General features: G+C 42.7%; 1 protein-coding gene across 1 annotated transcript; it reads left to right on the top strand.

The window, feature by feature from the left end:
• Positions 1-2,289: 2,289 nt before the first annotated feature.
• Positions 2,290-12,271, top strand: LOC103067723 (phospholipase A2 inhibitor PIP-like). The gene is made up of 5 exons (XM_007439996.4): positions 2,290-2,448; positions 3,569-3,685; positions 5,695-5,841; positions 7,139-7,291; positions 9,107-12,271. The coding sequence occupies exons 1-5, from the start codon at positions 2,400-2,402 to the stop codon at positions 9,313-9,315; spliced, it is 675 nt and encodes a 224-aa protein (XP_007440058.1). The 5' UTR covers positions 2,290-2,399; the 3' UTR covers positions 9,316-12,271.
• Positions 12,272-14,595: the final 2,324 nt, after the last annotated feature.

A 14,595-nucleotide genomic window follows, 5' to 3' on the forward strand; every position in this document is an offset into this window, starting at 1 on the left:
GGAGTTGAGGTCCACTCATCTTAAAGTGGCCAAGTTTGGACAACACTGCCCTAGGGGATGGAAAGCAGTGTGATCTAACATAGTCGAGACAGAACCACCAGATAAAAGGAAGTCCAGCAATTCCTGCCTTCTTAATTTCATCCCAATAGCCTGTGGATGTTTGCTATATTGTTTTCCAGAGGAATTCTTGGAGAATAAAGATGGCTTCTCTTCTAGTTATTTCCCTTAAAGCAAAGGGTTCTAAAAGGGAATAAAAGATTTGAAAAGTAAAATGAAAGGGGGAAATGGGATCAGGCATGATACTCCCCATAGGGGCCTCCAGGCCCAGAGAACCACCGTGATGCAATGGACTGGTGAGACCCAGATTCTGGTCTCCTTTCTGCTACGGAAACTCACTAGATGAGTTTCAACCCATCTCTCTCAGCCTAGCCTACTTCATAGGGTTGTTGCAGTGGGCAAAAATGGGAGGTGGAAGGGCAGTATATGTTGCCTTGAGCTGGCAGGATAGAAACCTAACAAATAAACAAATAAATTTGCTCCACCGTGCCAGACACTGCCTTTATTCTTTAATTCAATATGATGAGAGAGATTTGGCTAGCATGAGTTTTTTCCCATACTTTAATAACATAAAGCATAAAGTTTCAAAATGTTTAAGTGCTGCAGAGCTCTTAATGGTCAGACTTTATTGTCTAATCCACTTTCTCACTGCAGTGCACTTAGCCACTGGATCAGTGCCAGACTGTGCGTAGCATGTAATATTTTTCCCAACGCCAATACTGCAGAGTACATAAGGGTCGACTGATCAACATCCCAACACTCTTGACCTGCATTTCCGAAAAATATAGATGACGGAGGAGAGACGGGGTGGGGGGAAAGGAGAAGGAGAAGCATGGAAGAATTAACCCCCAAAATTTGGAGGAATTTCATAGACCCTATTCATTTCAATAAACAATATTTTTAAAGGTTGGCATTCCCACACTTCGGACAGCAGAAATTCCGTCTTTCTTAACAAAGGAGAGCTGGACCATGGAGAAGAGAATTTGGAGAAACTGAATGTTTACATAACCAAAACAGGGCCCACTTTCGCAAGGATGCATCACAGATTTTGTACCAATCATACAGTCCAAATCTCAGATACATATTTGGGTGCATATGAATGAAGCGATGAAGGAATAGAGCAGAGAATGGCATGTGAGCTGTGAGGAGGAGGAGGAGGAGGAGGAGGAGGAGGAGGAGGAGGAGGAGGAGGAGGAGGAGGGAAAACATTCTCAAATCTAACAGCTCTTGGTGATTTCATCAGCTGGCCCATATAGTTTTCTTGGTAGCAGGATGGAAGTTGATTGTCACTTTCTTCCAGGATGTGTTGTTGATTTTAAATCTAGCCTGCAGCCCTGAGATGTCCTTGTGGCCTCCCATCTGTTTATTAGCCATTTAACTTCCAACCCAGATGAGGCTGGCCAGGTACTACTGGTTCTGGGAGATGTGAGGAGCCACACATATTTGATAATGAGTGGAAGGAAGGAGTTATATATTACATCTAATTGGCTGATATGAGAAGCAGGGATTCAGCAGCTGGAATATTGTCAGTAAGGCAAACTCCACAGCAGGCAGCTATCACATATGATACTCTCTCTGTGTGTGTGTGTGTGTGTGTGTAATGTCTGTGCATGGCAGAGATGGCTGCATTGGTATGGGACCTATAGGCTGTCCAGGTATGGAAACCCTCTCTAGCAGGCCTGAGACTATGTCTATTCCAGTGTTTCTCAACTTTGGCAACTTGAAGATGTGTGGACTTCAACTCCCAGAAATCACAGAAGCCCAACCATCAGCCAGGATAAAACCCTCCCAAATTCCCTCCTGAATTTGAGAGCAAAGAAGAAACAGCATCTGGGTTGACAGAGAGCTAAAAGAACCCCAAGTGGGTTTGCCTCAATTGTCAGTTTGGATTTTGTATCCCTCCCTTGAAAGGTTGGATGCTTCTCACCTTGTCGAGATGGGGCAACCAACTGAAAAAGAGCTGCAGAGTGTCTGCACCAAGCAATAAGCCTTATGCAGCTGGCGAAGTGGCCTGTCGCCTGCCAAAGTTGATGGGGGTTAATGAATGTAATTGCTTTTAAGATGACGCAAGACTCTTTGATGGCTTTGATGCAAAAGGCCTGGCTACCCCTATGGAAAGTTGCTATGTCACCACTGTAGCTTGGCCACTGTCCCTCTGAGGGTGGGGGGAGGGAGAGGCAGAGGGTGGAGAGATGATCTGATACCTCCTCCCTCTTTCTGAGAAACGTTTGGCTGCCTTCTCTGTAAAACCAGAGCAGCTATAGCAGAGGGAGTGCCTTTCATGCATTCAACAAGCTTCCCAACCCGGCTCTGATTTCAGGCCCCAGCAAACATCTGGCAACATGGAGGTGTCTTTTGTCCTCTGCCTTCTCGCAGCATCCATTACTCTGGGTGAGTATCTTCGTTTGGGATGATTTATGATTGAAGGGTTCCGCTTCTGGCCAATCAGTTCCAACCCTTCCACTGTCCTGGGGAAGGAAGAAATTGCCAATGTTCATTAACTCACTTTGAAGTATTCCCCCCCTCAACTTTTAGAATGATCATCTCGTCCGTTGTAGAGATAAATATGGGATGGCCTTTGGTGATAACACGTTGAAACGGGACTAGTGCTGCCATTAAGAAGGGTGAAAGGATTTGCTTCAGTCAATGCAAAGTGTGTGTTTCAATGGGTGTGTGTCTGTGTGTGTATGGAATAGAGTCAAAAGGTGTTGCCTAAGTGGCGCAAGACTTGTGTTGTCCTTTATAGTATGTGTGGACAGTTGTGCTTGGGCTCAGGTAGGCAAACTGTTGATGCTGGATCACATGCATTCCCAAGTATCTCTGGAGGCTTTGAAATCTGAGGACTATGTGCTGCTGGATACTTGCCAAGTATCTGGGCAGAAACACCCCAGCCTGAGAAGCAAATTGATGGCAATTCTCATTTTTATCGTTAATCTTATTTTTTATGTTTTATTGATTTTATTGTAATTCCTTTGATTGTTGTGAGCCGCCCAGAGTTGCTGACAGTCAGGCAACATACAAATTTAATAAATTATGGTTGGTCGTACAGTCAGCCAGATGTTTTGACTGCATTTGGCATTTTTATCCACCTAACGAGTCCTTCCCAAGGACCTGGGATCGGCAGATATTGCTGTTTGATAGTGTTAAAGGTATCCTCACAGGATGTAAGCATTTCCAAGTAAAGCTGCCTTTTGCAATGGACGGATGGTGATTTTGTCAATCCTGATGGTCTTCAAGTGGTGCTCCAGAAGTTTTGGGATTGCACTCAAGGCACCTGTTACTACTGGTACTATCTTTGCTTTCTTTTGCCATAGTCATTCTATTTCTATTTGCAGGTCTTTGTATCTTGTGATTTTCTCCAGTTCTTTCTCTTCTCTTCTGCTGTCCCCAGGTATTATTATTACTTAACTTCAGCAAAGAAAGGAAAAGGAAAAGAGAGGCAAGGAGGAAGGAGACCAGGGAAAGGAAAGGAAAACGATTCATTTTTTACTCTTATATCCTCCACTTTTAGGACTGTCTCGAGAATGTACCTTTTGTCAGTCCAGTGGAAGGAACTGCCAAGGCACCAAGCAGATCTGCTCTGCTGCTCAAGACAAATGTGGCATAATTCTGTTGGAGAGGTCTTTCGGTAGGTGCGGGACAGTCAAAGCCAGCAGCAGGATTCAGCATGCAGTGAATCGACATTGTTCTGAATGGTCTCTTCTAGGGGCTGGGTTGGTTTTATCCTGCAGGCTAAGAAATGCACTACATCCGTGCCCTGTGGTTTCATTACTTGGGCTTCCCAATTTCGAGAAACCAAACTTTTCTGTGCCTGTCAGTTTCTAGCCACCCGAAACAGCTTTTTGCTGGGGTGGCTAGAAACAGTAAAGAGCATTCCGAAGTACTTCAAACACTGACATGCTTTGCTAGATTCATGTTCTTCTTTTCCCTGGGAGTGTGTCTGTGTGTTTGTGTGAAGCACAGCTGAGACACACCTCTCTCTCACTGGTCATCACGGAGCCTCATGATGAGAGCTGCATCCATCAACTACCAACTTCTTAGATTGGCTAATCACAGCTGGAGAGCAGGGAAGGGAATAAGAGAGAGATGACCTCCAGGTTTATTGCGACGTCAGTACCAGGCTGTGAGTCATAGCTGTGGGCAAATATGCAGGGGAAATGATAGGAGGAAGAAAAGTGGGACAGGTTGGTCCTGCAGGAACATAGGCTGAAGCCATAACTCTTTCTGGGAAGGCTGAATTCACCCAGTGCCTGGTTTAATGGAACAACACTTGCATTCATCTTATATGTGATGCCCAAAGAATGATATTATGGCTTAATCTGGTGGCCTGGGGCAGACCACAGGCTAAGGCAATGAGCAGGATCCCACACTGAGCTGAACCATGAACAACCCAACCATGGTGACCTTGTCTAATATGGTGTGCAAACCCAACCAAGAGTTTGTAAAGCCAACTCTTTGAAGGATTACCAGGCATGAAGAATGTTGAAAGTCTCTACCCGATTTCTAGAGAGAGAAATTGGGTAGTCGCTTTCTCTAAATTGTTCCAGGGGAAGGGGAAATGTTTTAGGAGAAGATGGAGACCACTGGAGGAAATGGACAATATGATGAAAAGCAGCATGTTCAGATCCACTTCTGTTGTCTGGTTGTGGCCACCTCCCCGATGCCTTTGGTTCAAGACAATGCAGTGGGTGTGGTCAGGGTAAAAATTAGAATGGACTTCATTGAAACGTAATGCTTTTAATGAAACACGATCAATATGCTTTCTCCTCCTATATTTCATAATTCTTTCTTTTTTTAGCTTTCATTTGTTAAAAGGGTTTTTTTATTTATTTCATTTTATCATTTTGCTTGAGCTTTGACATTTTTTTAAAGATACAAGAAAAAGATACATAAAGCAATGTAAGGAAGAAACAACTACTAGGGAAGCTGGAGTAAAAACATTTTATATTAAAAGGAAAAAAAAACTTTTTAGTGATGAATTCTCCCCTTCTCTTCCTTTTGTTTCCTTAACCATTAACCACAACCTAAATATTTGTACTTCACATTGCATGTTGAAGAATGAAGGTTATTTCTAGTATCTCTTTAAGTCATTTCATCTGTTATTTTTAACAGGTCTCATAACTCTTTTCCTATAAACCATATTTCAAATGTCTACATTTGCCTTGCTGTGGGATGTGTAGTATATAAGGGGGACATTCTTTCTTAAATTTGGCTAGGCTTCTATTACCAATATACGTATACTGTTATCTGCTACCTTAAAATATTCAGTTCAGTGGCAATTTTTGCATGACCTGGGCAAGTGATAACCCAAGACTTTAGAGGTGGACATGTGATCCCTTGGGCAAGACTGATGGGTTAACTGGGGAATTTTGTATATGGGAAAAGGTGCTAGTGATGTGGGAGAGCCAATGTTTTACTTGAAGCTTACTGTAGTTTCTTGGACATGAATAAAAGAACTCACGTTCCAACTTATCTGGAGGGCAGCAGATTGGGGTACGCTAAGGTAGAAACCTTGGGAACCTAGAGAAGTAGGGGAAGCTAGAAGTTCATGCTCTGACTCGAACTCACAAGATGCTGAGCAATAGGGTCAACAGCTTCATTGTTGCAGACACCATATCTTCTTTTGGATCCCTACAGGACCAACCAAACAGGCGACCATGAAGAGCTGTATCCATTCAGAGGAGTGTAACAAGGGCCTGGCTGTTCTAGATATGGGCAAGAACCAGAATATCTTGGGTCAAGTTTCCTGCTGCGAGGGCGATCAATGCACCAATCCTGCAAGATGTACAATTTTGGGCTCTCCCTTTGTTTCCTTTTCTCTGATTCTTTCATCCTGTTTTCCTCTCCCATCTAAAGATAAATCTCCTGCACGGGATCATACCTTGTGGTGGGGATACATTGCAGTGGGTTTGTAATGGATGGCATGAGCAGAGAAGATTCTGGAATGGAGGTTCAAGGTTGTCAGGAGGGAGGGGAGACATTCCAGAGCTAGCACCTCCTCAGCCCACCACAAGAGTGTGGGAAGATGAAGAGGAGGAGGCTAGCCCCTCCCTAGAGTCTCATGTGGTATATCCACTAGTTGCTTTAGCATAAGTTTAGTCTGGTGAGATTCTGTCAATATTAGGTGCAAGCTAATAAAGAAGCTATTCTGGTCTGGACCGTCTCTTTGCTGTTCTTGGGCTGGGCCTGACAGGGATGTAAAGTAGCATGACGTTCACAGGCAGGTACACCATCTAGGAGAGGGGCATTAGAAATTCTTCAGAGTCCCAGGCTGAGGATCCTCCTGCATTTTCATACCATCTCTCATTCCATTCCGTGAAAGAGAATTAGCTTTATTCGGTGGAGAGTTTGAAGGCCCTTGGGAAGCATGGGATTATTTTAACCCAGGGTTTCTCAACCTTGGGAACTTTAAGATGTGTGGACTTCAACATCCATAATTCCCCAGCCAGCATGGATTTTGGAATTATGGATGTTGAAGTCTACACATCTTAAAGTTCCCAAGGTTGAGAAACACTGCTTTAACCCAAGACATACAAACTAAGGCACCAGGGTCAACATGGCTCCTGAAAAGGAAGGGCAAAATCTCCAGAGCCACAAAGGTCTGCTAAATTGTAATCTTTCAAAGAATCATGGAAGAGAAATAAATTAAACAGGTGGGGAGCAATCATAGTAACCACATTCAATGAAGTTCCTTTTAATGACCATTCATGTCATTACATTAAATCCCCTCGTTGTTATTCTTAATCTGCAGGTCTGCCCCCTTTTTTGTCTTTGCATAATATGAGGGAGAGTGGTTTCAGTCTACTAGGCAAAGGCCACACAACCCCAGTTGTGCATTCGTGCTTTAACTTCACTATTTCTTCTTTTCAAAGGCTAAAAATCCCCCAGATAACAGGACAAAGTAATCAGACTCTGTTTCAGTGAAGAGGCCAACAGATCAGTTGGTCAAGAGTGTTGGCAGGAACTGAGAAAATGGCTGGGGAAGGAAACTATTGATTTTTGAGTTTCTCACCCTTACCTTGTGGTCATCCCAACTACTTTAATATTCTTCTATCTCACACTTATCTCTTCTTTCCTGCAGTGCCCCCCAGAAAAACTGTAACCACCAATACGAAAAGATGCCCAGCTTGCTATACGGAGCCAAAAGAACAGAGTGGATGCGAGGAGAAAATGATTGACTGTATTGGACAGGACGAGATATATTGTGCAGAGCTCTTTCTTCAAACGAAAGAAGGTAAAACATACAGATTCATGCCCACTATTCAGGATTTTATCCTGCCAGTTAGGAAATCCAGTTTCTGAATGGAAATTGCCATGATCTAAAAGGCCAGATTTTGGAGGTCCACCATGATCTGAATGTCTCCGTTGGTGGTGGTTGGAGAGGGGGTCTACCCACGATTCCTGTGAAATGCACACATACCCAGAGAAATATTTCCAAATTATGCAGGAGTTTTGTTTCTATGGATGGAATTTCTCTTTTCTATTGTTTTGAATTGTGTAGTTTAGACAGTGGCTGGTCATGTGCAACAAAAGACATAAAACAACCTAAAAAGCTTATCTGCTATTTTTGTTACTATCACTTCTGTTTGTTCCTTTTTAAATAACGGTTTTGTCAGCAAGGTTCTAAGTACAAGGGTTATAGTCGCATTGCTACTCAAAATCTGCCTGGACAGAATTTCCTCCGGAATGGAACATGGGGAATCAGAAAGTGTGCAAAGTGCTGCAGAAAGAATCAGACAATAAAACCCAGGACATTTGTACATAACTCTGGTCCACATCACCCTAAATAAATCCAGAAACACCGTATCTTCACAATTCTTTCCTCTGAAAGAATTTCAAAAGCACGTTCTTGATCAGCGGCATCTGGGGAGGGCTACAAGGTAGACCAGACTACAAAACCAAGGCCGTATAGGTCAGGACTACTTTTATTGTAGCAGTTCTAGTACCAGAATCTTGCAAGTCTGAATGTGCTCCCCTGCTCCCTTCACTTTCTATGAACTAGGGAGGGTCTTGTCTGAGACATTTTCTTAAGTTATTTTCTTGATCTGGGCTCAAGCCCCTCTTATCTGACCCTCTTATTTATTTTATTTACAGAATGTACAGTATATGGCTGCCTATCTCATATAATGATCCTAGATGGATCACAACAATCAATAAAAACAGAGATAAAAACCAAACCACCCTTCCATCAGACGCTGGACCAAACAGCCTCCTATCTCATCCCCCGTCCTAGCCCAACTCTTCCACCTCCTGTTCTTCAAGGCCATTCCCTATGCCCTCTTAATCAGGGGAGGGAGGTCAAAATCTGAAAAGTGGCAGAGGTGGCTTTGCAATATGTGTATAAAAGAGGCAGGGTTTCAATTGCCAGGTTGCATTCACCAACCTGCAGATTTTTGCTCCTCACTTCAGATGCCATTGCTCTGTATCATCCAGTTAAATGAGAGCTGGTAGGGGAAATAAATATGTAGCATTCCTCTGACCAATAATAGTGAGGTAAGGGTGAGGTAGAGGATCAGTTTTGACCCTTGACTTTAGAAGCTGTTCTACATTTTCAGTGGCTACTTCCTCTTTCAATCACAGGACCACTGTCCATGGTACTGAACCCAAACCACTGGATTACAGTGTAGTGTCCACATCTGTCCAAGGCTGGGATGGCCCCTTTGCATTGGCTGTGCTCACTCAACATGCTTAACCTAATTATCAAATAAACCCCTTTTCTGGGTTTGCACAATACATTCAGCCACAAGCTAATCAAGCAGTTCAGGTCCATGAAATATGCTAAGTCACCAAAAACCCAACCCAGCCCAAACAAAATCTCCTAAACAATTCAGCCATAGCCAAGCTTGGCCTGTAATGGGACTATACCTGCTAAATCTTCACCTGATGAAGCCCATTGTGTGAATACAGCTTCATGCCCTCTTGCCATGTATATATGCAGAAAGCAGAAGGAAGTTTCCTCGGGGTCCTAGCTTCTCTCTTTTTCTCTCCCACATTGCTCCAAGTTAGCTAGGTCCCAGTTGACAGCTGTCTCCTCTCATTCTCTTTGCAGGAGGAAAAAATATGACCATCACCATGAAGGGATGTGCCAATGAGGCTTTCTGTGAGAAGAAGGAGATTTCAGCCATTGATAGCACATTTACTTTACTCCCCAACAGCATTTGTAGGAATGCTACTGGGGCAGTTGACACCATGGCTGGATCATTTGGACTCTTCCTCTCAGCTCAGGCTGGCCTCTTGTTGGTGACCATCTTTTCTTGATATGTCCCCAGCATTAAAACTCAGATCTTGCTTGTGAATCCTCCCCCTTTCCATTGGTTATGCCTCTTTGGCTTCATGCAGACCATCAGCTTTTTGGAAAATGCAGCGCTTTCTTTGTGCCTTGAGGATTGATTCTTTTTTGTGTGTTTCACCATACTCTCTGCTGGTATGCAGAAAATATAGGCCCGACATCAGCCCCTATTTTTTTTTCAAGAGGGTCGATTGCCAGCTGCTAAAGGCTCTTCCCAGCACTGCTCCTCCTCTTCTTAGCTCTGTTACAATTGACCGGCCCACCCTGAACATGTGAGCTGTGAAAGTTGCACGGAAAGCAGCAGGACCTGTTTGCTTTGCCCTCCCATCCAGCAGAGATGAAAATGGACACCAAGGAAGTCAAAGAAATGAGAAGGAGCAAGAAGAATGAAAAAAGAGGTGGTCTGCTCAGAAGATGGGCCTTCTGAGGGCCTATTGCCAAAAGTTGCCCCGAATCCCCACCCAGCATTGATGGGGGTTCTCATGGTTGAGAACAGAGTGGAGGGGTGCTACTGGTTACTGGACACTGAAGAGAGTTTGCTGTGGCAGCATGGAGTTAAGGCTGCAGCATCATGGCCACACTTCATGGAAACCATTGACTGGCATCCATGGTGTGAGGTAAAGAAGTCAAGATGGTGGTCATGGTAAAGTGAGTGTACATGTACAAAGGATCAGGGCTTTGATCATGCTACTATAATCTTCTCCCTGTGGACACTGGTGTCATGTTCATGGTGTTGGCTGAGTTAGACCAGAGTAGGCAACCCATGGGCTAAGGTCTACAGGTGACTCAAACCCCATTTGTATATGTTTCTTATGTCCTATCATGTATAAACCATCCTAAACTGACCACCTCTAGACAGTGTGCAAGAACAAACCCCTAAAATGGAATATATCTACCAATTAATATAATAATCAAGCCAAACACAACAGAGACAATGAAGCTGTCCATCAGAGAGGGATGGCCCCCAAACATCCTAAGCGCTGTAGGCCTAATGAAACAGGTTGGTTTTAAGGGCCTTCCTGAATGAGAAGAGAGTAGGGCCAATCACACTTCTGGGGATATGTTCCATGTGGGGGATACTGATGAGAAGACTTGGTCCTTCAATTTTTGAGCAAGATCTTTGCTTCCTCTGATATTTTCAGAGATGGATCTCAAAGATACTTCAGTTATGGAACCTGGGACTACCTGCATGCGATATGCTGGGCCACCAAGCTATAGGCTACTGAGGTAAGTCTGCTTCCTGCCTCCCATCAGCAAATACACTTTCCCTCATGCTGTGCCTCCACACAGCAGTTGCCAAATCATTCTCCTCCTCCACTGCAGGTCTGTTCAAATCAGTTTCTGCAAAATGTGGAGCACACCTGGGGAAAGTCTGACCTAATTCCACAGCAATGCCATTCACATCACTTCATCTCTTTGTATAGCCCATAAAATGCATGATTTTTTTCTACTTGGTACCTTCTTGGCTGGAGATGATAGGAATTACGATGTAGCGGGACCAGATTCAGAAGGATTAACATAGTGTTATGTAACCTTTGAGGGCTGAACATTATAAACAAGCACCAGGTTATGTTCACTTCTGAGTTTTATTCCATGTGGTCCTCCAGACGTTCCAGAACTTCCAGCATCCTTTATTACTGGCTATGATGCTTATGAGCTCTGGGAACTGAAGTGTGGCACCCTCTAGAATATCATAAGATATCCTCTCCCTCATTACTAGGAAAAATATCCTTTGGTACAAGGCAACATACCTGTTATTTGAGTCTCTCTCCCTTACCCACTACAGTCCTACATCCTATATTCTGTATTTTCTGGAAGTTCTTCCAAGTTCTTTCTGAGCCCATGTCATGGATTGCAATGTCCTCAAGAACTTGATTAAGGGGAAAAAATGACTACTTTTGCATGCGCTAGAGCACTTGCTACTTCAATCATTTCTTGCCTATGTACTCTTCAGATGTATTGGGGTTTCAAAGTCCAGAGTTCCTTGAGCTTTTTCTGGAACTACGTGATTGGAAGAATCATGTTTCCCTTAGAGTACAGAAGGGAGGAAATTGGGAGGAGTTAAGTACCAACCAGGCTGAGCTTGGAGTGCTTCATCTACCCAATGCAAACCTCCATCTCAAATCCCAAAACTAAAATAGTTTTATTCTACCAAAATTATCTCTTCTGTGTCAAGAGTCATTCACACTGAGGTCTGTTTTCAGCATAACTCTGGAATTTTTAATTTTAAATGTTAGGTATTATTTGCAGGATTCCTGATGGTAACATCCAATGATTGTGTTAGCACCATAAATCAGGATGATGAAATCCTGATTCACTTAATATTTGAGGCAGACTCATGTCTATGATTACTGGGTGTGAAAAATGGAATGCCAAACTTTTGCGAAGGTATAACAGCTGAACATAACATCTGCTTTATGCCATATGGCTTTTCTGTAGGAATTTCTGTACAAGGTGACTTGCTTATGAACCAACGTCATATAACCAGTAATAAGTAATATGGAGTCCTTGGTGCTCTCTGAGCTTGGTTGTTTGCTTGCAGACATTTCACTACCCAGCTAGGTAACATCATCAGTGCGAGAGAGTGTGGAGTTTGCTCCCTGTTCATATAGAGTAGCTTGCCCTGCCAATGTTGGTGGGGGTGTGGTTTTCTCCTTGGTAGTTCCTTGATAGATTTACACACCATTCAAAAGAGACAATAAAAAAGCTAAGAAGGAAACCAAAAGACCCAAACAAAAAGACCAGGTTCTCTCCAGCAGCCAACACTCAGATAAGCAGGGATTAACACCAGACAAACAATCAAGCAGAAAACAATACCCTAATCAAGAAATTACCAAGGAGAAAACCACCCTTCCACCAATACTGTCAAGGCAAGCTACTGTATATAACAGGGAGCAAAACCCCACACTCACTCGCAATGATGATGTTACCTAGTTGGGTAATGAAATATCTGCAAGCAAACAACCAAGCTCTGAGAGGACCATGGACTCCACAGTTCAACCCTGAGCTACAGATATGCTCTTCTATTGGAATAAGTTATGTTTCACAATATAAAGGAATATTAAAAAGTGCTGAGATTAAGTGTTCTTTCAAGTCATGCCAGTGAAAAGTAATCATAAAGAATTTCTACTAAATAAAAGTGTTTCCAAAGCTTGTTTCAATGTGTAAAGGGAGGGGACCCTGCTAGTTTTCTTCCAGAGAAGTGATCCAATATTGGGGTCCTGGTCCAGAAGAGGTTGGAATTCTGCAGGCTGGTTGGATTTGATAGGAAGCCGAAGGGAAAGTACTGAGATTATAACTTCCGTGCAATGTATTCGTACAGAATCTGTATCTGTATTTAGGTGGAAGCTAACCGGGCACCAAAAATGTAGGGCTTAAAAGGTCAAAACCAGCATTTTCAACTGAACCTGGAAACAACTGGAAACTCTATATAATTGCGTGAGGATAGTTTTTGATAATGCCAACACTCTACACTATTTCCCAGGTGCACTTTGGACCAACTGAAATGTCCATGCTGTCTGCTTTATGTATATATTTATTTATTTAAATGTAAAGGTAATCCTACATGGTGGTCATTCCATAATTCAATTTGGGTATTATCAATTCATGGCTGACTAAATAATCAGTTACACAGAATGAAAACAGATTTGCAAGGAAAGTTTTAAGAAACAGTGTTCTATTTTTGGACATGTTCCACGGACACATTGATACACGCTAGTTTTACCGATGCTAAATGATGTGGAAACATTTTTGGGGGAGGAATAATAAGTATTTGTTTCCCTTACAAGCACTTCCTCCCCCTTCTCTGTTAATGTTTTTCATAAAACTCTTCTTTTTAAAATCATCTTCTTAAGAACATGTCATGAGATCCTGATGGGACGTGCAAAGTCCTCTGTGATTTTTCTGTGTTATAATCCTGACTGTGAAAAGGCACATTGGAAAGAGAAATTGCTTTGGCACAATAAATGTTCTTGTGGGTACTGTAAATTGTTGTGAGTTTTGTTCTTTTTGGCAGCAGATGGATATATGCATAAACAGAGAGAACATCCAACTCCTGCTTCTATCACCTAATAAATAAATACAGCATTAGGAAAGAAGCATATTAAAGCATACATCCTGTGGGTTTGGATCAGGTATTTTGAGCTGGTCAGAGCTTTCAATAGTTACCAAGATCATGGTTAAGGCTAGAGTACTGCAATGCTCTGTATGTAGGGCCACCCTTGAAGAATGTCCACTGTAAAATATAGCATGTAGGCTATTATCCAGTTCATGAGGCTGGAATCTTATTATCTCCATACTAAAACTCCTTCACTGATTCCCAGTTGTTTTCCAAGCCCAGATATTATTTTTAATAACAATGATTTAGGACCTGATTATTTGAGCAATTGCCTATTACAAAATTAATCTATCTGGGCAGTAAAATTGGCAAAGGAGGTCTTCTTAATTACTCTGGGCCTTTCAGACGTGGATTTCTCTGTTAGACAGGCAGAAGGGAGCCTTCTCAAGCAATGTTCTCAAACCACTGTAATGGAGTTCTTAATGAGTCACATCTATTTTTCCCTTTTCCGGCAAGCAATTAAGACTTTTCTCCATAGCCTTCTGAATGATAGAAGTCATGTTCTTTGCTGGTTTTTGGTTTGTTTGTTTTTTTAATTTACATTTTCTTTTAGACTTTTGGTTACCTTGAATTCTCTACAGTGAGGGTGGTCAACCTTGGAGGCACCATGCCCTCTTAAGATGATAATTTCTGGCACCATCATGAATAAAACAAATGATTTCATTGGGATGAGGTTTGGGCAAGAAAGCAAGGTAAACCCTTTTAAGAATCCCAGTTTAATCTATAGAGCAGAAAACTCCTGAAAGCAAGGAGTCAAGCCCAGATGAGTTTTGACAGCATTCCTACTCTGTCTGTTCAAGGGAAATCAGCTTGTTGACTTGTTGGTTCAATGTGACGCTCCCTCCCCACAATTGTTTGTGACTCTTAGGAGGATCCTAACTTCAGCTTGAGAACCCCTGCCCTGCAGGTGGAAAAATAGAACAGAAAATGAAATAATGGCCACTCCAAAAAACATTTTAAAAAATCAGTGCCCTGAGTATCCAAAGCTAAGGGAAAGCAAAGGGCCTTGTGTTGTCCTATCCTGTGATGGCATCATGGAGAAAACATGTTCCCTACCTGGGGCTGCCTTTGAAGAGTATTCGGAGGCTTGGCATTGGGATGGGTTATTTGAGGGACCGCCTCTCCCCACTGA

The sequence above is a fragment of the Python bivittatus genome, unplaced genomic scaffold (genome assembly GCF_059951505.1).
Source record: "Python bivittatus isolate LINGU-HERP-01145 unplaced genomic scaffold, Pbiv_v1 ctg000310_np1212, whole genome shotgun sequence".
NCBI lineage: Eukaryota > Metazoa > Chordata > Lepidosauria > Squamata > Pythonidae > Python > Python bivittatus.

Bases quoted from the DNA above. Each gene is read 5' to 3' on its own strand.
- LOC103067723 (XM_007439996.4), top strand. From the start codon at position 2,400: ATGGAGGTGTCTTTTGTCCTCTGCCTTCTCGCAGCATCCATTACTCTG. The intron at 5,842-7,138 runs GTACAATTTTGG...TCTTTCCTGCAG, and splicing joins ATGCACCAATCCTGCAAGAT to TGCCCCCCAGAAAAACTGTA. The intron at 7,292-9,106 runs GTAAAACATACA...TTCTCTTTGCAG, and splicing joins CTTTCTTCAAACGAAAGAAG to GAGGAAAAAATATGACCATC.